The 14,271-nt window shown below is 33.5% G+C and overlaps 1 protein-coding gene across 9 annotated transcripts in view; it reads right to left on the bottom strand.

Annotated features, from left to right (window-relative positions):
* Positions 1-8,237: 8,237 nt before the first annotated feature.
* Positions 8,238-14,271, bottom strand: part of LOC118188251 (tyrosine-protein phosphatase Lar-like) — a 1,537,039-nt gene continuing 1,531,005 nt past the window's right edge. For all 9 annotated transcript variants that reach the window (XM_085815767.1, XM_085815772.1, XM_085815774.1 and 6 more), the window contains 2 exons: positions 11,809-11,944; positions 8,238-8,936 (listed from right to left, as the gene is read on the bottom strand). In XM_085815767.1, the coding sequence (XP_085671893.1) occupies positions 8,868-8,936; positions 11,809-11,944 (205 nt within the window). In that variant the 3' untranslated portion in view covers positions 8,238-8,867. The remainder of the gene's footprint in view (positions 8,937-11,808; positions 11,945-14,271) is intronic.

A 14,271-nucleotide genomic window follows, 5' to 3' on the forward strand; every position in this document is an offset into this window, starting at 1 on the left:
CAGCTGCTAAAAATACCAAGATGAACTGTATGCATGGTGCGAATGAACTACAGAGTAGTGAACAAACTCTTTCACATCTTCCTGTGGATGACAAGTCTGAGAGGACTATCTCTTCAGATTGTGATATGCAAAACAGAAATGCATCTGAGACCTGCAGTGGAAAAGTATTTGACCCGGGTATTACTTAATGAAAAGCCCAATACTGAAATTCATTCTTAACTTTAATTTGTATAATTTAAAATTGTGATGTGTTTAATTTGTGTATGTAACTTGTGCATATTGTAAATATTTGTTTAGTTATGTTATCTGTTTGTTTTAAAGCGATTTGATTGTAGTATCAAATTTAGCTTCTGACCAAGGGTTGTACTGCCCGGGATGTGCAGTCCTTGGGAGGGGGAGTGTTACGAAATGTACAGGCGCGGTGAGATAGCTTCCCCACAAAGCAGTTTTAGGGTTACCATAAAATGGCAAGATAAGTCAGGATTGCCACATTTGGCAAGAAATCATCCATTTGGCGACAAAATTGGCGATATGCCATGGATGGATGTAGAACATTCTGGAACAAATTCTTACCAGTTTAGCCCAGAATGTTCTCGAACACCAGCCAAAAGCTATATAAACCCTGCTGGTACGCGAGAGTTAGTTAGTATCCAATTGGTGTCTCGTCTAGCGAGTCAATCCCTGCGGAGTCGATCGAGTTGATAGCCGGGCAGCGAGGGCCGAGTAGATCGTCGAGTGTACCGAAGGAATCTCTTGGTGCATCGCGGTTAGTGCATCGTCGAGAGAGTGTGTTGAGCTCCGGGAACGACTGAACCGAAGAAGCGGGAGCTGTGCCCTGTGTGTCGTCGAGTGCATCACGAGTTGTGGCGTGGATAGACTGGAGAGTACGTGGAGTTTCGAGAACGACCGAGCAGAGTCGGGAGCTGTACTCTGGTGCTTTGCAGTGAAGCTGTCTCCACCGTTATTGCCTGATAGTGTGAAGGCTGTGTCGCTGATTGTGTCAGCGTGTGTATAGTAGATCTCCGATGACTGTGAAAAGTGACTTTGGAGCTGTCCTGATTAATATTGGCTAAATAAAGTCTGTTTCGATACTTTATCATCAAGTGTCGTCGTTATTCACTGCAAATCCACACGAACCCCGTACGAACATGAAGGAAGAAAATAAAGTAACAACTGGTGTCAGAAAAATAAGGTAACAATATATTCTGGCCCATCAGCTACTTTTAAATTATGCATTCAGCCCGCATGCAATTTGAGTTTGAGACTATTGATTAGATAGATCATTGATGATTGAAAAATAATGGCTCTAAAAATAGAGCCATGGTAGACTGCGGTATTCCAACATTTACTAATTTCGTATAAGAAAGGTGGAGCCAATTCGAATCCTGAATGAACTGTTTTTTATGTAACTTAATGAATTAATTTAGTAAAAATGCTTGGGCAACCCATTATACCATTTTATAGAATAGTCTCTGGCAAGTTGGTTAATATTAGCATCAATATTTTCGTTTGTGTTGACGTAGAAGGTAAAAAGTTTATTTCTAAATAATTCAGTAAATTTATTTCAGATGATAGCAGTATAATTAGTCTGGATCCGGATCAGTCGGTTGTATCTATATAGAGTAAAACTGACAAGCAGGTGATCTGAAGTAAGTTCAAGTGGTATGTAGAATTAAATGTGCAATATAGTAAAAATCTTTTGATACCACAATATCCAGAATATCTGCAGAATTATCAAGATAGCGCGTGAGGATGTTCGAGGAGTAGACTAGTAACTCACAAGCGTTTGTACAGTTGTAGAGGAGGTTGCCATTCGGGTTTTTAATTCTCGGATCAGTATTACCGTTTAGCTGTAGACAAAAACTGCTGCAGCTTCTATTCTGCTAGTAAGATTATTGAGGCTTATTGAGAGTATTTTATTTGCTTTTTGAGCAGAATGGCTGAGCCTCCAACTTTATTATGAGCACTGTACTACCTTTTAGTTAATGTCAAAATTTATCAGATAAATTTAAATGTTTTTCATTTAAACACATTATATGTGTTATAGTTACTAAATTAGTTTTGAATTTCAGTTTTTGTCGATGTCTCCATTAACATTGAGAAAAGTGATGTTTGTATAGTAGTTGCTTATAAACTATTTCGTTGAAATTTGTGATTATTCATACACACTATTAACATTTCTTGTTAAGAATTCTAGAACTTTCACCCCAGCCGCGTTGTCCCCTCCCATTAAAGTGACTTTTGTACTCTGACATAAATCGCCTATTCCTTTAAACCAGCGATATTCAAACCTTCTGACCATGTTACTTTACATGGGACATCAAGGTAACATGACGGTCCAAAAAGTAAAACATTCACTAATCTAATTCTAATTAAGACACAATAACACGCCGAATAAATACTAATTCAGAAGTCAAACAACAAAAATCAGCGTTATACCTACAAAATTTTCACAGGACTAGTTTCGATGGTTTTACCGAACCATCATCTTCAGCTGCAAAACCTTGTTATTTGACTTCTGAATTAGTAATTCTAATTGCTCAAAAACTAGCACTAGGTAATATTAAAAATCAGGATTAAATGATAATTTATATTATTTCATACAAACAAACATTAATGTAAAAACAAGTACACTGCTTGCTATTAAAACTGCACCATGAAGGAAAGAAAATACAAAAAATATATTTATTGTACGTAAACAGTATGGCATAAGGTAAAATGATTAAATTTGTAAGCAGTTTGGGGGTTTACAGGGGGGGCGAAATTAGTAGAAACAGCTGCCACCCCTAGCAGCTAAAACGGCCCTTACCTGGTTAGGCATGGAGTCGAACTGGGCTTGGATGACAGAAACGGGCAACTCATTCCAAGCTGCTTTAAGTCTATGCCACACTTTATCAGCCGTATTAGTTGGAGAGGGGTGGAGGGCCAGTCTCTGAGCAACCCATGACCAAATGTATTCAATAAGTGACAGATCTGGAGACCGTGCAGGCCAGGGCAGCAATTAAATACCTTGTGTATCGAGGAAGGTCAGAACACGAGGTCTTGCATTATCGTGTTGGAAGATGGCATTTGGCAGGCCTCGAAGATAGGGCACAACCACTAGACGTAACACGTCAGAAATGTACCGATCTGCGTTCAAATTACTGTCGATCCGAATTAGAAATGTGCATGTCGTATACCCAATGGCTGCCCAAACCATCACACCAGGTGCAGGGCCCATATGCCGATATCGAAAGCAAGCAGACGACGTGTGGTCTCCTCGGAGCCTGCAGAAACGTATGCGTCCATCAGAATACTGCACGCAGAATCGGGACTTAGCTGAAAACACGACATTGTGCCACTCCTGTATCCAGCTTTTGTCATTCGGCGCACCAGTGTCGCCATCTCTCTTTATGCTGCATCGTGAAGGGAAGCCGAAGTAATGGTCGCCATGCTGATAGTCTACGCTGCTTCAAACGTTGACGCACCCTACCGAGCGGATACTGGACGTGCTGCAAACATGCCGATTTCCTGACTAATGATCCGTGATGTGATTGTACGATTTTGCAGGGCTGGTCCTGTCGGGCCTTAGTCATGGGAGGGCGTTGAGATTCTGCATGCTGTTCAGTATGACTCTCGGCAACCCATTGATTCCATATTCACAGTGGTTGGATGTCGACCAGTGCGACGGGCGATATCCTGGAACGGTAATCTACACTTTCGATAGGCAACGATCTTGCCTCTATCGAATTTCGAAACTTGTTAGTAAGAATTTCCTCTTCTTATTCGAGGCATAATACGATATTCTGAGGAAACCTCCGACCTTACAATATGCTTTGCGAATGAGAAATCCCACTACACAACTTTTCTTTTATGCAGTGCTTCAGATGTCGTTTCTCCCTCTCGCGTCATCTAAATGCGCTGACATACTAATCATTTGCATATCCCAACATCTTCATTTCGTGTGATTTTGACGTCAAATTATTCCTTCCTGGTGTTGCAATTTTAATGGCCAACAGTGTATAATAAACTGAAAATCAATTCTATAGTAATCAAATATTTAATTGAAAAATTGACTAGCATTAATCACTTATAAAATAAAATTAAAACATGGCGTGCAACACGTAAGAACTTAAAAAAAAATTCAGTTAAAAAAAAAAAAAAACAACTGCGAAACGACATTTAATGAGACCGTAAATGCCTGTTTCTTTTTTACAAATAATAATATTTATCGTTCTCTTTTCCCCAATTTAAGCCTTACAGGTACTGCTAATTTGCTTTAGATTTTAAGTAGGAAAATTATGAAAATTCCATCTGGCACGTTTGCTTTGATTAAAAATTGCTGGATGTAGCACTTGAGGACAACTATGACAAAATAAGACCTGAGGCCTTATTTAAAGAAAGATACCTTAAAATCTTTTGCAATAGTTTATTTCTTCTTTTCTTTTTTTTTAAGTATCCCTACTTTTAAAGTAGTTTTAGAAGCTATTGTTTTTGAAATTTTCTGTTCTCCTATGATAGCCATTTTCTTCACCATCTGGATTTATTAATACAGATCTAGTTCACTCCCAGCGCAAGACTTTTAGAGACGCTTACTAATTTAGTGCAATCTAAACTGTGGAGCTTTACTTCAGAATACATATTATAACTATATATTGTTAAAAAATTAACTATACCTTATTTATTTTTTTAATGCGTAATAATATGGAAGTTTTCATTTTTAATTTTACCTCTCATTGTCATGATCCTGTTATTTAGTTCTTTTTTTTGTAAAATTCCGTTATAAGTTTTATTTATTTATTTATTTTTTCCATTTTTTAAATGAAACTTTTCTTATTTTGATTTCTTCTGGTTTGGCATCTGACTTAATTAAAAATCTTAATAAGCTTCCCCTTCTTAATTTTTAGCCTTTTTTTTGTTTTGAAATCTCTCTTTATTGCCTGTTTTTGAGTTTTGCTTTGTTTGTTAAGCGGTTTCTCTGCATTACGAGTATCATGGCAGGTGAGCCTCTTTTACAGTCATAATTGTATTCCTTTTTTTAAAATTATGATGCATTGTAAAATCGTAGCTCCTTGCGATTTCTAATAATTTTTACGTTATTACGATAGTTGATTTTACATTATTTGAACTTTTTTAATGCGTATTTACTTCTAATTACAAACTTTTGTCTAAAGAGTTTTTTAAAATCCTTATCTGTTTACAATATATTATTATACATTTCAAGAATATTTTTTGGGTACTTTTGCATAACATAGATATTAAGAATTTTACCGAAATCGTATGGCTTCTACAGAGGTTTCATTTAATACCTAATTTTTGTACACATCTACGTAATTTGTGTAGCTGAATGTACTGCGGCTGCAGGACCGATAGATTCATATGCAAGATTTATCCTCAGACTTGCTAATAACTTCATACAGCATATGAGACTGGAAACAAACTTAAGCCAAATTTAAAAAATGGTCACATTTCAGGCTATAGCCGTAGCATATAATAAAATTCTTCAATACTTCATAAGCATTTTTTGTCATTTTGGGAAATTTTGAATCTTAATTTGCCAATGGGCCTACAGATATTTTCACTGTGTTCTTGAAAATAATTTCTGAAGGTGGTAACTTATGCAATTATTTGCGAAACCTTTTGAGCTATTTTTAAATTGTTGCTTATTTCTATAAAATACTCATGCCTTTAAGCTGAATCTGATTTCATTATGCGCATTTTAAATGTACAGATATTTATTTTTACTAAATATATAAATATTTATTTATTTGAAAAAAATTAAATTACGGTTTTCTTTAGTATTTCTTTATGAATAAGATGTTACAGTTTATTGAAGTTAATTATTTGAAGGTAATAATTGCAGAAAATTAAAAATTTAACGATTCGTAGTTACAGTTGCATGCGATTTTTTTTACGTGATTTAAATAAACAAAATATTAAAAAATTAAATAATTTGTTGCAAAATTTATTTAAAAAGTAGTATTATTAGAGAAAATGATGCACAAAAATGAATTAGTTCTATATATTTATAAAAATCAGCCTGACCATAGCTTATTCGAATAAAGTGTTATTCAAAACTGTCCCACCTCAAGTTAGTTCGATAAAGGAATTCTATTTACGCACATATACCGGTTTTTAAAATTATGAACGGGACAGGTTTTTCACATGTAATGTCATGTAACAAAAGCCATACAAAACATACCATAACATCGTCAAGGTATAAGAATGCAGGAAAAATGAATAATGCTGATCAAGAAGGGAACTCCAAAAGATGTAAAAGACTTGTATTTGGAAGTGGTTTCCAGAAAAACAATATAGGAGACAAAAACGTCCAGGCAAGAAATGGTCCATCTTCTGTAGGGAATATGGTCACTCCTGACTATCCCTTACGGCATCTGTTTTATGTTTGATTCCCCTGACTACGCTGCATCTGTGTATGTTCCTGTGGTCCTGACCATGATGCATCTGTGTACATTCCTGTGGTCCTGACTACGATACATCTGTCAACGTCTTAAAGTACCGTTGACCATTCTTCGTAGAGAATCGATCGCAGCTGTGGAAACGCTGCTGGCAGCTACTGACGTGATTACCAAATGTCTTTCAAGAACACCTCACACTATTTTGATTGGGCTTACATTTGTGAGCCAAACCATGCTGCAAATATGCTGCATGCACTTTCTACTAATTCAGTGACAGTCATTGTATAATGAGCATGTTGTTCATGAAGAGGAACTCAGAACCCACATCACCTCAGAAAAAATGTTCCCAACTTGGGTTTTCTAACGATGCTGGAAGAATAATTTGATGTTTCCCTTTTTCTCCAGCCAGATTCAGTCAAAATCGATACTAAGATTAAATCATCCGACATTCCACAAAGAGCACTCGACCCCACCAGTTTCCCAGACCCTGTGCACAGGGATCACAGAAATTGCCATCTCAGGTAGTAGGTATCTATGACACATATCGTACAATCACCTATGTAAAGTTTCCTAGATAAAGTAAAATTTGATGCTCTGCATCTTATGATTATACTCGCTGTATCTTGACTTTCTTGCAGGACAAAATACTAATCCTATAGTGTCATCGTTGCTTGTGGATGAATATCACCTAACTTTCGGACAACTATCTCTGCCGTTCGAAAGGTCCCTCTTACCTCGCGGGATACTGTGTGGGATCCAAATTTCTCAGTAGTCAGATTTTTATCTTCCAGTTTCGCAGTAGTTCGGCCTTAAAATCATCAAGATCATTAGGACTGGTTTGTTTGACATATCACATTGTAACAGCAACTAAACTGATGTGTAATGTGCAGCAGCTTCCACTCAAATATGGAGCATGCACCTCTTTTCTGCTTTATTTTCATAGAATTACATTACAGGTGTTATATTACAGTTACACTACATATATGCACATGATTTACCTTAGCCAACCTCTTCACTGATCTCTTGATTGGTCTTTCAGTCAGTTTTGCTCTTTTGCTGCATTTTTATGTTAATTTCTTCACTTCATTCTAGTTTTTAGACACTGTATTTTTGACTATAGTTTCTTGGCTCAATAATTTATCATGTATTGTTTTATTTGGACATCACATTAAATTTTATTTTTATCATTTGTTTGGTTATTAATCTTCTACAGACTATTGAAATGGAAATATGAGTTTCTAAATTCTCTTTTACATTATGTACGTAATGTTATTGTTAATTTACAGGTACAATATGTTATAAATAATTTTGTTAAGCACAATGGTTATGCACAAAATGTTAGTCATTGAACTAGAAAGTGATGTATGGTATTACTGGAAAATTTTTCATACAAAAAGATGTAATACAAAATCAACTGACACAGTTTTTATTATTTCTCTGGAATTTTTATTAACATCCTTTAGAAAAAAACTGTATCGAAGATTATGTAAGATTTGAAAATGAAAAGATTTAAATTCTTCAATAAAACTGAAAATTTCAAAAAAATCAATTCAAGAACATTTCAAAGTAGCATATAAATATCATAATTTTTAACTTCATGTTTTCATAGAAAATATAAAATTTTCTCCTTTTCTGTCTTTTGATATAAAATATTAAATAAACAGCGATATTGAATGTAATTTCTGGGCCAGATAAATTGCAGGTTAAATAAGCTCTTTCAATTAAATAGCATATAATGCCCCAGTTATTTATACCCAATATTACATTTGTTCTTTCCATTGAAATGTAATGATGAATGAAAGGAAAAATGAAAATGGAATAAAATATAAAACAAGTAAGAAACATGGCAAAGTTTTTAATTAGAATGTTCTCTAGTTTAAAATCACTCTGTGTTTTGAAAAACATCAATAAAAATTAGCTGAAACATTCTCACGTGCCAACACGTCAAATGCACATTATATCTCCATCAACGAACATAATCTGAACAACAATATATATTATCACCAACCATACATAGAGTTCAATGGGACAACAACACGTCCCAGAAAAGTATGTATAGAGCACCACTAAATTGATTATACAGAGTTGTTTTTTGTTTAAAACAATAGCACTTAAGTCACATTGATAATGGATGTATTTCCACTTCAAAAAGTCAAGTTCACAAAGTTTTAAGAGACACGTGCTTCAAGTATTAGATGAAAGGAACTTTACAAGGCCTGTACATGGCATCACACTTCTCTGGAGGGAACTGAAGCAGCCCGGAGAATCAAATGGGCTCGATCATGAGAAAAATAGTTGATTGTGCAAATAATAGACCCACTGATATATTAAACGAGAAATTCTCGCCGAACATTGATATCGGGAGATCAGATTTCACAGACATTGTTCCTCTTCTGTGAATGATCTTAACTACCCTGTGTTCACTGGAAGTTGAGGAAGGGGCAGTGTCAGTTCCTTGGCAGTGTCTGCTCAGTTGGTATAATGATCAAAGGAGCCCAAGTATTCAAGAGCTGCTCGGTAACAGAACTGGTATTGGTCCTGAAATAAAAAATCATATTACTTGAGTTTGTTTGAATGCATGTTGTACTTATAAATGCCTAAAATCACAATGACAAATTCTGCGTTAGCACATGAAAGAAATATTTGTAACTCATTACGCTTTCAAATATGATTAAAAATGTACACAACATACATATATTGGATTGTACTTGCTATCCATTTTTTGTTCAGTAGTAAGGTCAGGAATTAACAACTGTTTAATAACGCATTTTAAATCTTTATTCTTATAAATAATCTTCAACTTCCTTTATACGAAGGCTATATATCTATTTGAACATGGGAAATCTTATACGTACAAAAATATAATGCCTACTGGCATTTTTAAAATATTTAATACTAAATTTAGATTTATATATGCAAATTTACCGTTCGTGAAAAAAAGACTGCATGTATTAGAGAGATGTAGATGTTCGTTCCATTGTTTTCAGATGAAAAAGCAAAGCAAATAAAAGAAAATGCAGAGTACATATGCATTCATGTAAACGAACATGATCTCTTATCATCTGCTATGCAGTAGTATATTAATTCTTCAATAGTTAGCAATCGTCGGTTTAGAATTAAAAAAGTCATTTAATTAAAAATCATTAATTATCATTTAATTAAAAAATCATTAAATTAACTGTATTTATGAATAAGCATTCTAATTCTAGTCAAAATGAGTAATCTGTTGTCTAATGCATTTAAAAGTATGGTTATCAGATTCACATTCTACAACAATGCTTCAAATGAAATAAAACTCGCGTCTAAATCATCAAGGAATTTTCACTATACATCCTTTGCAGAAATGCATAACAGAATTCATAACACTGTCTCTACAATATACTACTAAAATACTGTTTCCTTTTTCATCATAATTTTCAATTAAGCAAGTAAACACCAGTTACTAGAGGCCAGAAGACTTTAATTCTCCATTACTGCATTTTATTTAAGTTTCACTGAAAACATTTTCATATAATATATGAAAAATTTAAGTATTTCATGAAATATATGAAACATTATAATTTTATTTTCCATAAAGCTTTTAATTTTCATGTTTTAGTTAGAAACAAATTAGTCAAGAGAAAATAAGAATAATCTTTCTTTATTCTCGTGAATAGGCTCTTCTACAATGATGTTGACAAGGATGCCTCTAATCCTTGCTAATACATTTTAATTATGAAGAAAAAAATAGCACCATGTTTGATTTCATGTAATAAACATAAACAGAAAAAGGTCTTTCTTTATGAAAGCACATAAGGTGCAGGGCAAACCCATTTGAAGTGGTTTTTTATCATAAATAAAGTATTTTAATGTGACTGAATGCAAACTTTTTCAGGTTCCAGTTCTTTAAAAGAATAATGTCAGTGGTAATTCTGATATTATTACAGTTGCTAACTTGATACCTGTAACTCTATGGTTAATTTTTGCTAGTTTGTCTATTATTCCAATGGTTGAGTTATAAATATGGACAAAACTGTTCTTCTATGGGTTCAGATCAGAACGGTTCGCAAATGAGTCGATTCTTTTTCATGACTCATCGCTCACTAACAATGACTTTGATGAAAAAGCAGGAGAAAGCATACAGCCATGAGCGGAAAGAACTTAACGAGCAGTCAGATCGGGACCAATTAGCGAGGCAAAGCGAAGATTGAAAAGAATCGGAAGAACTGAATCAAACGCTAAGTACCTGAATTGATTTCTTTCGACTGTAAGTTTGAGATTCCCTACAACCTCTGTGTACTAATTCTACACAGAGCTAACAATAAAATTCCAGAATAAGAATTTTTCAAGAAGTTGAGAAATGATAAGAATTAAACTTACTTTTTTAACATTGAAGGATAAACATTCCTTTCTTCCCTAAAATGAAAATCGTCACTTCTAACAAGATTTCCTTTCTTTTTTTTCGCCAATCAGGCGCAAGCTCGCTTAGTAAAGTGAATCAGTTTATGAACTAATAAAGCAGATCACATTTTCTGACACGCTTACAACTACAACTGTCTGTGAGCTGTAAAAGAACTATACCTTCGTTTCCTGGAATTGGAGTAAATTCACTCAATAAAGTGAACAGGTTCTTTGAATCAGTTCCAAAGTGGATCATTTAACTCTACTGATGACGTTTATAATAATTACACTATAAGGTGTCTATACTAAAGCTGTCAAGTTATAAAAATTGAATGTATTATGTATTATGAAAGTTTTAGGTATGTGAAACTTATATTATGAAAGGTTTATGTGGTTCAGATATTCTGGAAATTTCACAAATTTCATCCACTTTTTTCAAAACCTGCAGTCTTTCAAAAGGGTTAATCTGGAAGTATATATCGTTTTGAAAAGCTGTCTGGAGGTTCGTGGGTTTGAAAAGTTGTCTGGAAAGTTTTTTTGTGAGCAGTAGAATGGTAGATTTTCTTCTGTTTGATTCGTTCTTTCGGAAGTATATGAAGGACTGAGTGTAATTAACGTGACAACCTAGAGGATCTAAAATATTGCATTTTTGCTGAAAAATTAACCATAGTTTCTGATATGATTTCAAGGAAACCGAGGTAGATTACTGATTTGATAGAAACTGTGCTATTAAAAATAAGATGAAAGTTATCAGTTTTTAAAAGAAACTTCGACAGTGTTCTTTTTCATCTGTATAATTTCAATAATTAACACTCGTAGGCTCTTTGCATTTAATACAGATAGATAAAAACTACGGAACTATTTTAATTATAAACATACATGAAAAATTAAGTTAAAAAATTTGCAGACGCATTTCATATGTCAAAATGTGCATCTTACTTCTGTTTGCACCATTTTACTCTACATAAATTTCAAGAATTCAGCTAAAAAATTTGCAGACATGTTTCGTACGTAAAGGCATATATCTTACTTCTGTTTGAACCATTCCTGGCCTCTGTGTGCGAAGAATACGAATAGACTGAAAAATATCGACAACACCTTCAAATTGCATTCGTTCTAGCACTATACTCAGAGTAATGAAAACACCAGTTCTTCCTACACCAGCACTGTAAGCATTTAAAAATAATTTCATATTAAAAAAAATCCATGATGCAAGCACAATATAAATTCTATGCACATATTGATATTAATTTATATTAATAAATACATTTTTATCTCATCCTTGAATATAAAAATTTTAAATTTAATCGTATGATGCTGAAATTGGATACTTAATTAAAAAATGAATAACATTTATAAATATATGGTGCAAGCTATTTTTATAACTAAAATAAATAATCAGAGGAAAATAGCTGTGAGAAATTTCATCGTTAAAATTAAAAGTTTTCAAAATAAAATTATTTGAAAATTAACTGAAATTTTTTGTATTACTGCATAACAATTCTTTTAATTTTGAGTAGGTTTAAAATAATTCCTGTTCTTATTTTTAAATCTGTAATTAGTTCAGCAAAAATATAAACAGCTATAAGTTATACATAGTTTTCAAATGCACAATTAGCTTAAAAAATTAGCTCATTTATACAACTCAATGTAGATAGATATCAAGTAAAAAAAATAAACTAACCATACAGCTCAATGTAGATAGATATCAAGTATAGTACTTTTAAAGGATGTTATATTCAACACTATGCTGTTATTTATTTTGTTCATAGATTTTTAGCCCAAAAGGGAAATTTGCCCAGAAGGTTTATTAATTTCGTTTTGGCATTTGAATTGTCTACTCTTAACGGCTTTCACTTTTCGAATTGTTGCCAGAAAATATTAGAACCCTGCATTATATTTAAAGAAATTAAATCATGAAGAATCTGCATGAATGTATGTATGTTTCTTGCACTGTGCAAAACAATGGTAGCTAGAGACATTAAATTTTGAATAACGTCCATTCGAGTATTGGCATCTGTAAGCCCAAAAATGGAATTTGTTTAATTATTTATTTCACACCTTGTAAAACTTTTTTTTGAAAAAAAATTTTGATTAACAAACTCAACTATTTCAAAGCGAGCAATGGCAACACTGTACTGGGGGGGATTTATCTCCACAGCATAAGACTGTGTATCAGAAATTCTAAAGATATGCTCTTTTTAAATATTTTGTGATGTTGTTAAATTGAATTTTATGATTTAAATACGAAAAACATGATATTTAATAAATGAAGGTAACACAAAAACGTTAAAAAAAAAAGCCTTTTTGAGCATAATATAAAATCTGAAAAACTGCTAAGCTAAATCTAAAACTGCTTTCTTTCAAGAATTTAAAAAAAATATCTGAAAGCTTTCAGATTTTTTTTTTTTTTTAATTCTTGAAAGAAAGCAGTTTTAGATTTAGCTTAGCAGTTTAGTTTTAGTTATGAACAGTCAAAAACCAGCTTGAATTTCCAGAAGCTAAAATAAGTTTATCATTTTTTTAAAATTTAAATAATTTAAAGATAATAAATGAAAGAAACAGCTTTCAGTCTACATATTTTAAAATTTAAATTTAGTTTTTGTACTCATAATTATTATAGCAAATAGTAATAGTTTTAATTTTGTGGCGATATTTGACCGGAGCAGGGTTTGCATTAATCAGAGTTTGGGCTGGAATTATGAGGTATGCTGAAGAATATTATGGCCCAAGGCGTTTTGCTTCCGGAGTACCTTTGCAAGTAAATGCAATAACCTCCACAACTTCGTTAAGAAAAAAAATTGAATAATTAAGATTGAGCATAGCTAAAGTGAGGAGTGAGAACCGTTAAGGGTTTAAAAGCCAGTAATGAATGAGGAGTCCACTCAAGGGACGAGAAATTCCTTCGACTTTCAATTTCGCTGAGGAAGGGTCAAAGACCTGTGCGATAAGAAAGATCGAGAGATCGCAGGCAATTTCTGCGCGCTTTGCGTGAGTGAAATCGAGACTGTTGAAAGAAAATGGGGTGAGAGGAACTTGCCTCTGGCCCCGGGAAAGGTTATGTCGTGGCTACTCTGAAAAGCAGCGGAATCGCTAATGCCTTGGGATGAGCGTGGGAAGAGAGCCGGTCCGAAGACCAAAGATGGCTGAAGGGGGGCCAAAAATGGCGGAGGAGAGGAGAGAAGAGAGGAGCGAAGGGGTAGGCGGGGGGGGTTCACTCCGACCTCCCGTAGGGAAACCGTTAGGGGCTTGAATTCTTTAACAGCAAATAAATTATCTACCGTATTCACTCTAAAATAAGACCTCCATTTTTACTATTTTTTTTTTTTTTTTTTTTTTTTTTTTGTAAAATTCAATAGGGTCTTATAAACAAGTATTGATAAATGAAAAGAATGAAAAGAAGAAATCTTATTATCATATTATATATAGAATAGTTATACTTTAAATACTAAATAAATTTTTTGTTTAATTATCGTAAGAGATTCTCTTTCAC

Source organism: Stegodyphus dumicola, chromosome 4 (assembly GCF_044657685.1).
Source record: "Stegodyphus dumicola isolate Sdum_Otavi_A_Nest chromosome 4, ASM4465768v1".
NCBI lineage: Eukaryota > Metazoa > Arthropoda > Arachnida > Araneae > Eresidae > Stegodyphus > Stegodyphus dumicola.